Source organism: Eucyclogobius newberryi, unplaced genomic scaffold, assembly GCF_026437365.1.
Source record: "Eucyclogobius newberryi isolate DKJ021-1_F unplaced genomic scaffold, fEucNew1.0.hap1 SCAF_1, whole genome shotgun sequence".
NCBI classification, from domain to species: Eukaryota; Metazoa; Chordata; class Actinopteri; order Gobiiformes; family Gobiidae; genus Eucyclogobius; species Eucyclogobius newberryi.
Window position 1 is genome coordinate 37,408,487 of NW_027315723.1, and position 16,862 is coordinate 37,425,348.

Consider the following 16,862-nt stretch of genomic DNA (forward strand, 5'->3'; position numbering starts at 1 on the left):
CACATTTTATTTACATACATGTATTTTGTAAAGGTAAGGCTAATTTTAAAAAGGAAATTACAACTAATTGATGTTAATCAGAAACCTGAAGTGGGTGAAACTTCGTGGGCAGAAAGCACGATTTTTAAAGTAGAAAAACATATTTCATATAAAAGACAGAATATTGTGTTGGTGTTGTGTCTTACATTTAACAGTCAAAGGGAAATTTGTAAGAACATTGAGTAGAATCATGTATAAAACAATAATATAACATGGCACACAATAATTTAGTATCATAATTTTCTTCAAATGTAGTTATTGTACAGTTTACAGTTACAGCCAGTAACATTGGCACCTATAGATAAAAAACATGGTACTGTAGTCACTGTAGACATCTGACCAAGGCCAATAGACTTTTTAATGTTACCTTAAAAATAAGGACACCAGTATTAACAAAAATTATATTTTAACTTGCACCGCTGTAGTATCATTTAATATACGAGTTATACTGTATATAAACGTATAATATACATTACAAGTTTAATTTAATTTATGTCAGTTCACTGTATGTCAAGGGGCAGTCCTCAGTGATCACATGAGAGCCTGTAATACTGACGGAGGCACTCTGCTCGTGTAGTATTCATGGTTTCTTAGAGTGGCCAGGACTCCAGCAGAGTTCATGTGCTTCACATCTGCATCATAACAATACGAGTTTCCATGGATATCGGTTAGTTTACCTACAAAATACAAGTACATTTTAGGAGAAATAGCAAGTATGGGAGAAGACAGAAGTGAATGTGTAAGTACACGGGCAAAGAAGAAAAGATTCACTCAGACGTTATGCACATGTACAGCAAGACAACAAGCAAATATGGTAAAATGATGCTGAAGTCAGAGCTGAAACTGGAGGATAAAGTGAACATGAATCTGTGCTCATTAGTGGTGCTGTGGTTAAGGGCTTCAACCATTTGTCAAATGTCTATACCCCTCGCTCTCCCCGTTTCACACTATGGTCGTGTCAAATAAAGAAGAATCTTAAAAATAAATAATAACATGAAACTATTTGGTATAAGAGCAGAGGCCAGATGAAAGGACAACAGTAACATGCCAATTCCTGTACAAATGTAGAATACCTCCGACAGCTTGTAGGATTGCCTCAGGTCCACAGGTGTCCCACTTTTTGCAGCCAGGACTTGCAAACACGTAGGCTGAAGCTTTGCCTTCAATGAGCTGGATGATCTACAACACGGGCAATATCATGCTTTGTTATTACATCACAAAATATAGCTAGTCGAGTGTAGGCGGAGTCTATCCCATCCCTCACCTTGTTTCCGGCGCCGCCCACCCTGACGACCTCGTGCGGCTCCATGGCGTCTACACAGGCAACCACCACCTTGTTGCTATGTGACCTTGTCGTCGTGACAATTCGCCTGTCTCCTGGCACTTCTTTCAACTCAAACCCAAACGCTCCCAGTCCCAGCACACCCCAGAGAGTCCGGCCGAGAACCGCGCCTGCTCCCAGCTAACGGAAAACAAACACCCTCAATGACTAAAACGGCATTGTCCTCATTTTATGGCTTATACTTATTGGATTGAAATTAAACAAATCAGAGAAACATACGGTCCGTTTGTCTCAGAATAAGGATTAAGAGTAGAAAATAAAGAAAACAAGAAACACAGAAGATTGAGGAACAGCACAAACATCTTCCAAATCAACGGCATTACACTGGAGTAAGATAGGTTATAGATTTTGTTTTGATACAAGAATATTCATCAAAAGTAAATGTTTAATGAGACATACAAGAGATAAGTCACTGTGCTTGGATTGGCAAAAAGCTTGTCTAAGAAATGATTTGCCGTGCACCTCCTGATCATTTTAAATAGTTAAATTATCATGGTCACAGTGCAAATAACTGTAGACTTAACCCTACGTATTCAAGTGCACCATTTGGGATCTATAACCACACAAAAAACCTGGTGGTTGTAGAAAGGCTGGTTGATGACACCTGCAATGGCTCGTCCTCGGTGAGCGATGCCGATAAGAACTGTCACATTATCCAACAGCCCTGGAACGACAAAGAAATGCAAAGTTGCTGATGATTTTTGACACGACTTTACTATACAAGTCACTGAGAGAAAATGCATGCATGTATGAATATGAACCGCATGCATTTTGAGATTAGATTGCTTAAGCTTTGTTCTGGTTACTCTGTCGGTCACAAACACAGAGAGCAGCCGTGTGAAGCTGAGCAGTGTCCGGGCGTTTGAGTGGGACCTGGGGCTGAGTGCAGAGATGCAGAAGCTTGGAGGCTGAGGTTAGATCAGAAGAAGAAGACAGAGAGACAGAGGAACACAAGGAGGACAAACTGCCAAATCTGTACTTTTAATATACCGGTACATGTTTTAAATTCAATACAGTATCCAAATTTAAATTCCCACATAAATAGAAGCAACAGCAAAAGTTCAAACTTGTTTACATTTCTGAGTACACATGATTATAGCTTTACCTTCTGTGTATTCCTTTGTTCCATCAAGAGGGTCCACCCACACGACGAGCTGAGGACAACAGGTAAAGGTCATGTTAATTATACAGCAAACAAGTTAAAACTTATTTCCTACGAGAAATAATTCTATAACTCTCTTTTACACATACAGGTCCTTGTCTAATATGTTTTTATAATAAATGCAAAGCAGCGTGCAGTTACCTCCTCCTCTTTCACATCAGTAAATTCAGCTGGACATGTTTTCTGGAAGATCTCCTCTGCCTGACCACTGTCAATCAGGTCTTCCCTCACTTCCTCTGATGTGAGGTCCTGTTAAGCACAAGAGCAGCAGCTTTGTTAAGGTAAAGTGAGTACATTACATTACAGCGTACACTGCATCAAACTTTGGATCCTATAGATGAAGCACCTCTTCTCCGATGATGGTGATTTTGGGGAAGTGCTTGGACAGAGACGCACAGATGCTCTGCTGTGCCAGTCGGTCTGCCAGGGTCTGTAGATCATTAGCACCTGTCTTGATCAGAGGAAGAGGACGTTTAGTCACATACTCAGTTGAAACAAGTTAAGCACAAATGCAGTTCACACAGCAACATATTTTTTCACGCGACGATTCACACCTCCATTTATCCATTCAAGCAGGTCATAAGAGCTCATTTTAACGAAGTATAATATCTCAAGTGGACATCTCTCACCTTCTCCACGATGCCCAGTTCTCCGCTGTGCAGGACCTTCCTCACAATGGCCCCTGCTTTTTCAGACACACTGTAGGCCGAGGCCACAAGCCTCATCACCACCGGAGGAGCCCCGGACATCTCTAAAGTCACAACACAACTCATTTCACACACTTCACGTTTTGTTCTCAACTAAACCCAAGCGTGGGTGTGACCTGAACAAATACACTATACAACGAAAGTAAATGTAATAATTGTTGAAGAAACAATTGTTTCACATCAATTTTAAAAGAAAAAAACATTAATTTATTAGGGAATTCTGTGTGTGAGGCAAAACATTGATGGGAGCACTTAAGTTATGATATTATATGATCTCAAAAAGAGACAGATGCAGTGCAGCTAATACAGTACTTCAAACAGCCCAAATACACAAGCGTTAGGCAGCATGACAAAAACACCGTGATCAAATGAACAAAGTATTGCTGAAAAGTGTCATAGGGGAGATTTCATTTTCTAAAGGTGTGTTTAAATGTAATCATATTTTCCAGAGATAAGAAAGATTTACCCATGAGTGAAATGAGATTCAAAATCCATACTTACTGGTCAAATGTGTGGTTATTGAGCGGTTATTGAGCTACAGCGGCTCCTTCTCCTTCTGCACCGGGTGAAAAGACTTCCGCATTAGGGAAAGGTGACGCGAAGAGAGAAAGAGAGAGTCAAGATAATACGACTCTCTTTGAATCGAGGCTACAAAACGCAATTTGAGACATGAATCTATATTTGAGAACATCTGTACGTGAAGTTGAAGCATCCAGATTTTTGACATCACAAAAATAATGCGGAAAAAATAGCTTAAAATGTATGTATTCTTTTGCTGAACGTATGTATCTACCACGTCCGTGCGAAATCAAAACCCGGAAACAAGTAATGAACTCTCTTGCGTTACTCCCTCTTTTCTATTATTCACTAAGGCAAATAAGTCAGCAAATCCAAAAGCTTCAGCAAGAAATCCAATGGTTAATCCAATACTAGCTGTATCTGAGGTACCGGCCCCATCAGGAACAGATGTAAATTACAATAGCATCTTAGTTTTCAAATTGAGTTTGACAGTAATTTTACCCAAGAAGTACATAGAGACAACTGTTGTACATATGTTTCATAGTCTTACTTCCGTAAAGTTGCAGGTTATGATATTTTTGTAAATGCTAAGAGTAACAAAAAATTAAATAAATTATATATATTATTTGCCAGGAGAGCAACAGTAAAGCTAATCAGAGGTTAATCGCATAAAGTAATACAAACTACAATATTTTTCCTGAAAGGATTTGTAAATTAATAAAGTATTTTTTTTACAAATCTATTCAATAAATTGTGTTATAAAAACCTTTTAACAAACGCATTTGTTAATCAATTCATCATAAATTCATTAAATAGTATTTTCTAAAAATGTTTTCATAAAAGTGTGTCTTAAAAAACGAATTAGATCATTTGCAAATAAATGTATTCAATTGACTTTTAAAACTTTTCATCATAAAGCATTTGTTAATCTTGTTTATTTATAATAAGTAATAATGTAGTAATAATAAGATAAGAGCAAATTAGAGACATGTACGTTCACATTTTAACAACAAAGTGAGCAAATTTATTTAAATGTTTTTTCTTGTGCTTTTTATATCACATACACCACATGGCCCTCTTACATCCAGTCACTAGAGTCCCAATAAGCGTCAAGTGCAACAGTAGAAACGCACTCTGGTTAGTGGCTGAAAGTTTGGCCCACTGTTCCACTGTTGCCTCTTTCTTTCATATCAACAGCAATAAAATATCTTAATCTCAAGGCTGTAAAGTTGTTCATCTATTGGCCAGTGGCCTGTAGCCCATCTCCCCCTCCAGCTGCTCTGCTGTGAGTGAACCTAAGAGTGGCTGACAGTCCGGGTTAAAGACAGAGTAAGCGCTGAGTTCTCCAGGCTGCCGTGCCTCTGGGCTCCTCAGTCCTTCATAGATCCAGTAAAACAGGGAGATGATAAAGAATGCCAAGCCAAACTCTAGCTCTGCAAAAAGACCGAGCAGAACCAACCACAGGAGGATTTTGAGCAGCGTGAGGTTTGTAAAGGCCAGTCTGGAGCACAGCCACCGACCCACTGTAGTGTCGAGCAGCCAATCACTTTTCTCCTGCAACAAAGAAGGAGAACATTTAGAGATGTGGTCTATGCCATTGTGCTAAATCAACTTAAATGAGCTTGTAAACTTGTTACAACTTGTTACAACGGTTTAATCAACGTTTAATTGTGTTATGTAAATGTACTACTGAAGCTCGGGTGCTCAGAAAACTCCTGTGTTCACCTACCTATCTACCTATCCCTGCCCACATCACTACGTAGCTGCGATTATACAGGCGCAGGGTTAAACAATGTCATGCAGGCACTTTTAAAAAATAAAAACGTGTAAATTCCAATGAACAAAATGTAATCTAACATTACTTGTGTTGTGGTTCAATACTAAGTACCAGAAAATACAATAATAATGTCTCCTTTAATCCAACATTTGTCAAAATCCAGTAAGAATCCAAATACAAATCTTAACTTAATGATAATATTTGTCAAGCTATAAAACAAAAAGATAAATATAAATATAGCCAAAGAGAAAGAAAACAAAAAGCAGCGATGGCAGATAGAAAGAATGACTTCTTTTCAAAGAGAAACCAAGTAAGGCTAGCTCGATTATAAGTACCTGCTTAACTTGACTTTGTGTCGGTGTACTAGGCTTGTCCTGTGTCTCCTCCTCGGACGGTCCCTCCAGAGGCTGATCGGCTGTTCCCTCTGGCTCCCGGGGGACATGTGGCTCCATTTGGCCGGATTTAGCGGCTTGTCTTCGGGCTCTAAATTCGGCAAGTTTCTGCTCCATCGAAGACTTTGGGCTAATGACTCGTAGCACAACAATATAAAGAAATCTTAACAGCCTTTTCAATACATTACAAGTCTCTTTAACCGATATCACGAACGGGAAAACATATTAAATTACATACACGTTAAATTACTCGTCTTTTGTCCACGTTACGAAGCTACACGTCTCATTTTGTTGTTGTTGTTTACTTTACGTCCACGTTGGCTTCTATGGGGCGGAAGTGATGTCGTAAACTATGCTCGACTGTCGTAAAGAGTGGTGCAGCCGCTCGTTTCTTTCTGGCAAAGCTCGTTTTGAATTGTTGAGGTAAATATACCATTCTAAACCATAATTAAGCTGACGTTTTCGCGACTCTGTCCCATTAACGATCGGATTAGGCGGATTCCCGAGCATTTCAACACGACTGGGTGAATAGTAGTGCATATTCTTCCCGTAGCAGTGGGAGTTTGTTTTGGGTGTTGACGTGTAATTCCACCCGTATTATTGTCCATTTCGGTGAATTGTCACGTTGTAATGTTCATGTATTGTATGTTATTCTCTTTCTCCAGCCATGGCTTCCGCTCCAGCACAACAGCCCACACTGACAGCAGAGCAAACCAGAGGTGAGTTACAGCTCTTGTTGCTAGTTGTTACAAGCATCAACACTTTCTATTCTGTATGTCAAAAAGTCATGATGATTTGACATAATAAACTGCAACTTGTGCATATTTGTACTCGTATTTGTATTAGTTTGACACACAAAGATGTCAAACTACTGCAAACAAATGTTGTTAAGTTGGATTGGATGGAAGGTGGTTGATACATGTATCAGCTTGGTAATTATATTAAGGAACACAATAGTAAACCACCAGGGTCAGTTAGTATTTCTTTACTTAGATTTTTATTAGAGAGGACAGTATCATTATTGACACTAACTCCGTACAAATCGATTCTGTGAGACCAATATTGAGAGGCAATTTTTAAGGCTAGACATCAACTTGAATTGTATGTTAGTGCAATTTTGTTGTTTTGTGTTGCCCAAATATTGCAATAAACTATAATATTGAAACTATTTTACACCACTGACACAATAACAGGGAGGCAGGAGAAATGAGATAAACGCTTTTCTTAATGAACATGTGAAAAACCTTTACGAAATAGTAACTAAATAGTCATTCGCATCATCGACGAGTCATATACATTTTTCAACACTAAACAACTCATATGTTCATGTAATAATTAAAAAAGATTCCCTACTAATGCATCGAAAAGGGACACAAAACATGAAATATTGAGCCCCAAAATGCCAATCAATCATTCATCATCAGTAATACATTGATATAGTAATTATTGTGACATGTCTAGATCTTCCCCTGTATCACATTGGACTGATCCATCTGTCAGGTGTTCTGTTTGTCCTTTAGCTGTCATTTGAAACCCTGATTAAAAAACGTATTTATAAGAATGCCTTCACCTGTAAGGTTAGACCAGTATGGAGTATCTGGATTTTAATTTGTTTTAATCGTATTTATGCCAAAAATTGTGATATTGTTCATTCAGAAAAAATATAGATTCTGTATTTCCATTCTTTTGGCTTGCATCTGGAGTTTGGGGCAGGCAAAGCACTTTTGTTTTATGCATAATCATCACATGTGGGATTTGGAGAAGAAATAAGAAAGCTGTGATAGAAGATAATATAGAGAATATAACATGAGGTAAATGTTTGACAGGCTTGAATGAAAACAATGAAAGTGTCGTTTTTATATATTCCAGTGGTGTTGAGCGAGGTGATCCAGGCCTTTGCTGCCCCAGAAAACGCAGCTCGGATGGACGAGGCGAGGGAGAGTGCGTGCAATGACATGGGCAAGATGTTACAGCTCGTGCTCCCCGTGTCCACGCAGATTCAGCAGGAAGTCATTAAAGCTTATGGATTCAACAATGAGGGCGAGGGTAAGACTCCAGTTTGTGTGAAAATGTCAGCACTGCTTTATATTGAACTGTGATGACCCATATTTCCTTTAGGTGTCCTTAAATTTGCCAGATTGGTAAAGATGTACGAAACGCAGGATCCTGAAATCGCCGCTATGTCTGCCAAACTCAAGTCTCTTCTACTTCCTCCGCTTTCAACCCCGCCTATAGGGGGCGCCATTCCTGCTTCATAAAGGCTCAAGTGACAATGACAAAATGCAGTTATCCTTTGCTCTGTATTAACGACATTATGTCTTTAATTTACCATTTTCAATATCAAGGGAATCATTTAAGATCATTATTTGTAAACTTGCCAAGTGTTAAGTTATTTGTCATATTTATTCTCTTTACCATCTTTGTTTTATGTTTAATATTTCCATTGCCTTTTTTATACCAGTGAAAAATCGAAGCAAATATGTTGTATTAATAAATGTAACTTTTTGAAAGTCATGGCATTGTTTTAATTGAGCAAAAATGTTTTATGGTAATAACTTTATTACGTTAAGGCCGAGGCAACCACAATAAATATGTCTTAAAAATTATACTTATTTACACACATTTACAAACATACATGTAACAAAAAGTTAAAGATATTTGGCTTTGTGGTTGTTTTTGAACATTGTAGTTACACACAAATGAATAAGTGCTCTATAAATGAACAAGTGCTCAACAAACTTAACCATAACCCACGTGTCATCCAAAAAGTGCAGCTTTTGTGAATATAAAACATTGAATCCTAATCAACCACACGTGTCTTGTGCAGAGTCTCTCCAACAGCCTTAACTCCTGTGCTACTACAGTGTAAAATTAACGTACATACATATAAAATTAAATACCACTGGATTTAAAAAAAAAAAAAAAGAAACCCAATGCATAGTTTCACTGCTTAAGTTTCAGTCACATCAATAAAAAAATTAAAACATCACATCTCAAAGTTTCGGAAGATGCTCTCGACATAACTCAGGACCTTCTGCCAGTCCGGTCCACCCGCTTTAAGCATGTCCTCCACTGTCTGAATAAAGTGTTAGAACAGAGACGTGTCTGAAATACACTGTATGTTTGGAGACAATGGGGAGTTACCAGTGTGGCAGTAATTCCTACGCTCTCTCCGGTCTTAAAAGCAAGATCAAGATTTCCATTCTGCAAAAACAGTTTAAAAAAAGTGGAGCTTTATTTAACTGAAACAGGGCAATACATAAACATAACAAATGTGAGACTAAACAACACTAACAGGTACTCCAGACATTCAGTATGGGAAAATAAGTATTCTATTTTCTAATTAGCAGTGTGGAAAATGCCAGGGTACAAATCGTTTGTTTTTTTTTACATTATAAATGAGCCATGTGTGAAACATGTGGATACCTTGTTGTCAGGTTTGAGGGTGTCAAAGACGATGGCTCCAGGTAAATACGAGTGAAACAAAGCACAAAATGCCAGGCCATCCTCCCAGCTGCTGCTGAAGTTGGTTATGTCAATATTCTGCACAAAGAAATTAACATTTGTCAACAATTAAACAAGTACTGGGTGCACAGTGAATATGTGCACTTACCCCATAGCCTTGTGTTCGCTCCTGGCACCAGCGCAGCAGAGAGTTTCGTTTGGAGCCGCCATAACGCCTGAGCAGGGCACTGAACCCATCCCGTGGCCTGACAAAACAAGGTCGATGCAAGAGTTCAATGGATTAATTAGATCCTGTGTCATACCAAATACATGCCTGCTTACTTATTAGAATCAGTATCCTCTTCTTTTTTTGAAGCAACTATGAACGAATACAGACATCTTAGTCTAGATTAAATCTGCCGATTAAACACTTTTTACAGAACCCTACCTGTGTAAAAGCTGGACCAGCTGTCTTGTTGCTGTAAAACTCTGTCTCTCCTCATTCCATCGGTTTCTTCTTTCTGAAGTTTGACAAAGACTAAATATTTCAGCCTTTTTATTCTAACACCCATTGACTGTATATATTAGTCACACCTTGCATAGAGGCAGTGTTGTGCTTGTGTTTTCTTCTTGTGTGAAGGGATGCTCAGATGGGAGAGGAAGACGAGAGAGACTCCTAAAAAATCAAATGTTTTCAATTTTTATAATTATGGGTAGAACAAATGTGCATTCATGCATACCAGGATCGTTCAGAGAGCATCACGATCTTCCGTGAGCCCCTCAGCACATTGACTCTGTCCTTCTTTTTCTCCAAGGCGGCGAGGTAACACTCGGCCACGCCCTTCCCGGTAAGACTTGCACTTTCTGGTTCATTCGAGTTCTCAGGACATTGAATAACTTCTTGGAACATTTGCCTTTCTTCATCAATTTCTGGCTCCTCCGTTCTCCCCTCAGTGTCCCGTTTCTCAGTTTCACCATCGTTCTGCTTTGTGCGTCTTGCAGCTTGTTGCTTTTGTAGAGTGAGCTCTATGAGTTTGCAACATGCCACTTTGTGATCGGCTTTCAGGTCCTCAAGTTCTGCGACTTTGGCCTTTTCTCTGGTTAAGGCCTGGTTCAGCTGCTCCTGTAAAGCCTTACATTTCTCCTGCAGTGACTCCATAGCCTGCTCTGACTCCTGTCTGAGTCTGTCAGCCACCGACACTGCCACCTGCAGGTCACGCTGGAACTGCTGCCAGTCAACCCTTTCGGTCTGCACCGCAACGCAACAAAAAAGAAAAGGGATAATGTTTACATCTGAAAGACCAAACAAATTTGGGAAAATGTTAATTTTGAGACTTGTACTTATTATTGAACTATAACATATGCAAGTAGATGTCATCATTTGATCATCATATTTTAAAATTGTATCCATTATAAACTGCAAACTGCAAAAAAGAAGCTCAGTAAAAGACACGAGTCCAATGACCAGTTCAAAACGACAGAACTGATAAGCTCCGCCTCTTCGTAGTGACATTTCACAGTTACAAGCAGCAGATTGTAATTTATGCTTTTTTATTTTAATATTTTTTAGTGGCTATGTGACAGTCTTTTTTCAAATAATCACAACTAAGTACAAGGTGTGGGTGGGGGTACGGGGCAAGTGAAAACAGGACTTTTCTGAGCACTTGAGCCTCAGTTGCAAGACAATACAGGATTACACAAACATGCAGAAATCAATCAAAACACAACTAAGGAAATACTGTTGTAACATTGTTAAAAGCTCAGCAAAGTTGATTTGAACAATCTGTCCCCTTCAACTTTTTTGACTTATGCTTCACATTGAGAAGGAAAAAAAAGATAAACTTGACCCATCTATGTCCCCAGTTGCAAAGTTAATATGTTCAAATCAAATATAGCTCTTCCTGATAATAACTGGAACTGGACATGATGGACAAGTCACTTTCATTTGTGTAAAACTAAAAAGTATGTGTCCTCTATCTGCAGGTTAAGGGGGAAGAGAATTCTAAAGCCCTTAAACACTTCCAGATAATAAAAAAAACTAAAAAACTAAAAACTCCACTACTTTGTCATGTTGAAAATTGATTTTACATGCCGTTTACCCGCAGTGTCTCACTCAGCCTCTGCACTTCGTGACTTAGCTCATCCCGCTCCCTTACCAAGTGCCTAAGAAGCTCTAGAATGAAAGAAAAGAAGAAAGGTAAAGCCAAAATGGATAGCACACTTACGCCAGTACAAGTTGCATGCCACGTACCGACCGCGCCCGAGGTAAGGTCTGTGTTGTGTGCCAGTCCCATGGAGCTCTGATAGTGCTCCATCAGACTCAGTAACACCAGGGACATCTCCTCACTGGCTCGCTCTACTGCGGCCTGAGGCTCCAGCCCACTGTCCCGCTCCTGCCAGCTCTGTTCCGAGGGCGACCCTGACAACGGAGGCTCTTCTCTGGCACTGTCCAGGCTCAGGGCAGCTGTGGCATCGCTGCTTACATTGGTGACGCTGTCCACGCTGATCACAGCCCATTCAGAGTGAGAAGGCAGCTTGTGAGTCCAGTCTGGGAGGGGTGAGGTGGGGGTGACGGGGGTGGTGCAGGCTGCGGTCTCAGGAGTAGTGGCTGAGTCAGAGGAGGCCCTGGACGAGGCCATCATGGCATTGAGCACTGCCTCTGGGGGCGTGGTCGGAGGCGTTTGGAAGAAGTCAAGGGGAGATCCTGAAAAAGATGCAGTTTGAGATGACGACTACTTTTTTAAATAATTGGCCCAGTTCCATCTTTAGCGAAGTAAATGGTATATAAATCAAATGAATCAGTGCTTCATTTCTGGTGCAGCACACTGAAGCTGGTTAATCAGCCCATCAAGACACAGGGGGACATGCAACCTCTGCATGAGGCTGGGAATTAAACCCCATTTTTTCACATCTATTTTGCTTACAAGCATCCATCAAAGTGTAAAATTACCTACATTATGCAAGTTGTAGGTCAAATCATGCCTACTCCATGGAGGCGGTTTTGAATTTTCTCTTCTTGCCACTTTGAGTAATGTAACGCGTATAGGGATATTTTTTCCAACAACTTTAATTTTAGCCGTGCTGCACAAAAGCTTCCATAGATCTTTGCCTGCCTCTGCTCCTCGTCCTTGCGTTTTACTGCGGAATAGTGCATAGTCATCGTTTCCCAGCGGCAGCGGCGTGTGATGTGGTTTGATGAGCTCCTCCTGCCTTCACAAGGGAGCCATTCTCACACTGTTCACACGCTCTCACACAGACACAGGTCTGGAGGCGGCCGCATTTAAAACAGCTGCCTGGGAGTGAGTGCTAACCAGGGCACGCCGCCAACCAGAGGAGGCTTCACATGAACAGCAGCATGTAGGATGTAGGATGTAGGATGTAGGGGTGATATCTCCAGTGCATGTCTCTTTTTTAATTACATTTTATGATGAGTATTTACGTTTGTGACTTTCGGCCGTCTTGTCTTGTTCTGTAAAGCACTTTGAATTCCTAAAAATTGTGCTCTACAAAAAAACTAGCCTTGCCTAATGTAAATAGTAATGTCACTTTTCCCTCAAAAAGCGATTAAAACATTCAACATTGTAAGGCACTGATCCAATGAAAGAAGTTTTGTGGAATTTTGTGGTATAATAAGTATGATGTAAAATTATGACTTTAGGGCCGAAATTCAATACTTTTACTAAATGACATTCATACAAGCATGTGTTTTATGCCAGATGCCTACCTGCAATGTAACCATCTTTGGCTGCATTTATTACATTCTATTTGAAGGGGTTTGCCAGATTTATATAGACCATCAGTAATACATGTAACATCACACATTATAAATGTAGGTCCGTCTCTCTACCTGTGGAGCCATGGCTGTCTTTGCCTGTGTGGTTTCCCATGGTGCAGCACGAGTCCGGAGCTGGACAGTCCAAAGTCCCACTGACCTCCACTCTGTCCAGTGTCGTCAGTCTAAAGGGTTCTGGACTGAGGCAAAACACCTTCGTTAAGCAATTAAATTCATTTGGCGCTGGTGCCTGATCATTGCTCTAGCTGTACTGTAAAAATCTTGCCCAACATAGCAGCCAGTTTGTAAAGCACATGTGTACACAGTTGGAACCACAGGAGAGTTATTTCTGTCAATATTGCCATCACTATAATTGAACTGACCCATTTTTCAATCAAATGCTCATAATACCTATTAATTACTTTCTCTTTAAATTTTCTTTCCATTTCCTCACACAAGGACTGACCCGTTTGTTTAAGATTTATCTCAAGGGTAAACTGCAGCCTGCAACATCAAATCCTCCATCTGGTCTGTATATAATTAAACTAAATAATGAAGCACAGATAACATGAAACCATCTAGAATATTCACAATTTTGCTGCAGCCTTAAAAGATTTTACGTTCTAAAATCTATCCATTTTGAAAGACGGATACACAGCATAGCTGGTTGTCCTACAGTAGAGTTGCTACTGTAATCACAGAACATTTTAACAATCAGAGGACGGGACAGTGCTGCATGCAAGCGTGACATCAGATCTTTTGACATTCCAGCAGCATCATGCATGACACGCGTGTTGGACGGGGCCAATACATCTTACCTGGTCTGTGAGCGAGCTGTCCCGTTACGGGACCTCCTCCTGTAGCTTGTTCCCAGGGGTCTAGTCTTTTCCTCGCGGCTGACTCGACGTGCCAGTGTGGGGTTCTCTGCCTCACCTCCTGCAGTAGTCACCGGTCAAGTCGCTACCCTGGACATCCCACATCCAACAGGGCAAACGCTGCAGCGGACGATCATATGTGACGTGATTTCAGCCTGTTTTAAAGTTTCCCCTTCGCCTTTAAACTCGCTGCGACAAAATCTGTGTCAAGCAAAAACGGTGGCGCAGATGCAGGTTGAGACGCCGTGGGGGAAGTTTGTGTGCTCGGTTTGCTCCAGCGCCGAGGCGGGAAGCAGATGATTACGCACAGGTGTGAAGGCGCGTGACAAGGGCAGGGGACCGTGCAGGGGACACGGGGACACACGGACACACAGCGGGACGCGGGCGACCGCCTCAGATTGTGACAATGTTGGAACAAGCATAAGATCAAGCTCAATATGAATCACAATAGATATACTTTTATTTATACTAGTTATTGATTTTACGGTTTTACATTATTAATGCTATTCACCTTATTCTGAAAGCCCGTTTGGCCTCCACCGTACAACGTAATATTTCTTCCGGTTGTATTAGTTCACTTAGGCCGCTGACCTCGAGAGAAAATAAGTTCGACACTGACAAAAAAACCGTTTTAGCGGCAAGACTTTTCCCTCGCTCTACATTTGAACCAACGGAAGTGCCATTACAATGGCAATGGCAATCACGAAGGAAAGGAGGGAAAAGTGAATGGGGCGGAATAAGGTCAATGTTATATTATACTATGGTCGGCTGTGGCTGCTGGGGCCTGGCTCATGGGCCCCTGTTGGAGGTTTGGGGCCTCATCTCTCCTCTGGGCCCTGTGTCTGTGCTTTGTGGCTCAAGGCAGTTCTCTGCTCCTGTTACAAAAGGCTCCTCTGATGGTGCTTCCTCAACTGGTTCATTTGTACTCAGCCTCATGCATTTTACCCTGTGTGTGAATGGGTGTGTATGTGACTGTGTGTGGTCAGACAGTTGTGGCATTTGGGATTTGTTTTAAAAAAAAAGCACTATAAAGCACTTTGTGACATTATATGCATGAGAAGGACTTAACACTTTGATTGATAGAGGCTGTGCACATATCTGCTTCTCTATTTCACTGTCGCCCATTGAGGCAACTGCTGTTGTGATTTTGGGCAGAAATTGATTGAATTGAATAAATCCTCTTACACTGTATAATTTTCTGTTTTCATCAGATTAGGATTGGCCCGTAGGCTTTATTAGACAAGACGGTTTAGCAAGAAATGGGGATGAGAGAGAAGGGAGGATATGCAATAAATTGTTGAGATTCGAACTCACGACACTGCAGCCGGCAGCATATGGAGCCTGGCGTGCTGCTGCCTTGAACACTCGACCACCGGGCAGCACCAGTTTATCAATATCCGATTATGTTTTGTACGTAGTCAATTCAAGTGGCATCAATTTTTTTTTTTTTTTTATATTTCAAAAACCCAGCATAACCATCAAATGAGGGACAGGTGAGAGAAAACAATGCTGAAAACCTAAAATATGCCCACGCAAAGTGTAATGATTTAACTGCTGGGTTTCACCCATGGATCTGATTTTACTTGATAGGCAGCCAAACATGTGTGTGCATGCATGCGTGTGTGTACATACGTGTATATGTGTGTGTGTGTGTGTGTGTGTGTGTGTATGTGTGTGTGTGTGTATATCAGAAAAGTAGGCATAATAAATAAATGCACTTAAAACACTTGACTTGAAAATATATTTAACCACATGAAAAAGTATTTCGTACTCGTTGAACAAATTTATTCTAGCTAGAAATTTATTCTAGCTACTATTCTATTGAAAATAAAGCTATTAAGATTTTCTGTAATTTGACGCTAAAGTTGTTGCAAGACATGTCAGGACCATGGATAGCGCCCTCACAGTTTCTTTACCCCCATCTAGTGTATACTTGTAAAACTACAGTGAACTAATCTGATTGGATTTCAAATGACACATTTGAATAAAAGTTACGAGTCTCGATGTTAATCAGATAGGTAGACCCACATTCGTTTTACTGTAGTGATAGCTATACAGCTTATATGTATTACTTAACTTGTCTTTCTTTTCCTGGAAAGTGAAGTAGACCTACATTGCATTTTGTTTCTGGGCAAAAAAACTTTTTTAAGTTTTGCTTTCACAAGATACACATTCCAGTAAAGTTTCAATACTTCCAGTAAGTCAATAATCTCGTGTTGAACTAAACGTGTTTCTAGGAATAAATAAATCAGTAGAAGTAGGCTCCTTGCACAGTTGCGCAGACTTTGTAAAAATGGCGCCAGTTCTGGGGGAGCTGTGCTATCGGTGACCAAAACAACATTTAGTCCTCTAATATGGGACCCGCTGCTGCACCGGGACCTGCGTGGACCGACAGCACGCGCGAAGCCTTCATCCTCAGCATCCTGGGAGAGTCCGCGTGCGGTGCAGATGCTTCCCGCGCACACAGTGAGCATCACCCCGGCCGCAGCACAGGGACATGGGCTCCTGGACTCTGCGCACTCCGGCTCCTGGATCCGTGAAGTGACCCGAGGACGAAGAACATGTCCGCGTTCAGAAAGGTATAGGTAAACAATAAGTGCTGCGTAAAGATGTTGAATCAAGCGGAAACGTGTCTCCTAACGTTATTGACTGTATACAGGTGGACGCACGTTACGCCCTTGCGTTTACGCGTGATGAGAATCACGCAGTTTTATTAGAGTCAAGCGGAAACGATTGTCTGGACGGCTGCAGACGTGCGCCACCCCGGGATTCTCCTCCGCATACATTAGTCAATAACTTGATGATGATGCAGACCAAGTAGTGGCAGGTGGGA

General features: G+C 40.8%; 4 protein-coding genes across 7 annotated transcripts; 1 reads left to right on the plus strand and 3 right to left on the minus strand.

Moving 5' to 3' along the window:
• Positions 1 to 506: 506 nt before the first annotated feature.
• bpnt1 (bisphosphate nucleotidase 1) lies at positions 507 to 3,858 on the minus strand. 2 transcript variants are annotated; one of them, XM_072445479.1, is made up of 10 exons: positions 3,752 to 3,858; positions 3,173 to 3,294; positions 2,890 to 2,994; positions 2,685 to 2,792; positions 2,487 to 2,535; positions 2,206 to 2,289; positions 1,954 to 2,045; positions 1,304 to 1,501; positions 1,113 to 1,218; positions 507 to 716 (listed from the first exon to the last, which is right to left on the minus strand). In XM_072445479.1, the coding sequence occupies exons 2-10, from the start codon at positions 3,290 to 3,292 to the stop codon at positions 571 to 573; spliced, it is 1,008 nt and encodes a 335-aa protein (XP_072301580.1). In that variant the 5' UTR covers positions 3,293 to 3,294; positions 3,752 to 3,858; the 3' UTR covers positions 507 to 570. The 2 variants fall into 2 exon arrangements, with proteins under 2 accessions (XP_072301580.1, XP_072301587.1); XM_072445486.1 differs by lacking the exon at positions 2,206 to 2,289 and having other exon boundaries at positions 508 to 716; positions 3,752 to 3,856.
• A 1,049-nt stretch (positions 3,859 to 4,907) lies between these two features.
• saysd1 (SAYSVFN motif domain containing 1) lies at positions 4,908 to 6,265 on the minus strand. The gene is made up of 2 exons (XM_072445497.1): positions 5,882 to 6,265; positions 4,908 to 5,323 (listed from the first exon to the last, which is right to left on the minus strand). The coding sequence occupies exons 1-2, from the start codon at positions 6,053 to 6,055 to the stop codon at positions 5,003 to 5,005; spliced, it is 495 nt and encodes a 164-aa protein (XP_072301598.1). The 5' UTR covers positions 6,056 to 6,265; the 3' UTR covers positions 4,908 to 5,002.
• Positions 6,257 to 8,319, plus strand: grcc10 (gene rich cluster, C10 gene). Of its 3 annotated transcripts, none has more exons than XM_072445508.1 (4): positions 6,257 to 6,361; positions 6,604 to 6,657; positions 7,808 to 7,984; positions 8,057 to 8,319. In XM_072445508.1, exons 2-4 carry the CDS (start codon positions 6,606 to 6,608, stop codon positions 8,194 to 8,196), a joined length of 369 nt encoding a protein of 122 aa, XP_072301609.1. In that variant the 5' UTR covers positions 6,257 to 6,361; positions 6,604 to 6,605; the 3' UTR covers positions 8,197 to 8,319. The 3 variants fall into 3 exon arrangements, with proteins under 3 accessions (XP_072301609.1, XP_072301617.1, XP_072301625.1); XM_072445516.1 differs by having other exon boundaries at positions 6,322 to 6,462; XM_072445524.1 differs by lacking the exon at positions 6,257 to 6,361 and adding an exon at positions 6,496 to 6,520.
• A 605-nt stretch (positions 8,320 to 8,924) lies between these two features.
• Positions 8,925 to 14,327, minus strand: LOC140363926 (cytospin-A-like). Its single transcript, XM_072450328.1, has 12 exons — positions 13,973 to 14,327; positions 13,230 to 13,354; positions 11,634 to 12,086; positions 11,482 to 11,555; positions 10,123 to 10,631; positions 9,977 to 10,058; positions 9,831 to 9,903; positions 9,725 to 9,761; positions 9,552 to 9,648; positions 9,365 to 9,481; positions 9,083 to 9,142; positions 8,925 to 9,014 (listed from the first exon to the last, which is right to left on the minus strand). Exons 2-12 carry the CDS (start codon positions 13,267 to 13,269, stop codon positions 8,925 to 8,927), a joined length of 1,632 nt encoding a protein of 543 aa, XP_072306429.1. The 5' UTR covers positions 13,270 to 13,354; positions 13,973 to 14,327.
• Positions 14,328 to 16,862: the final 2,535 nt, after the last annotated feature.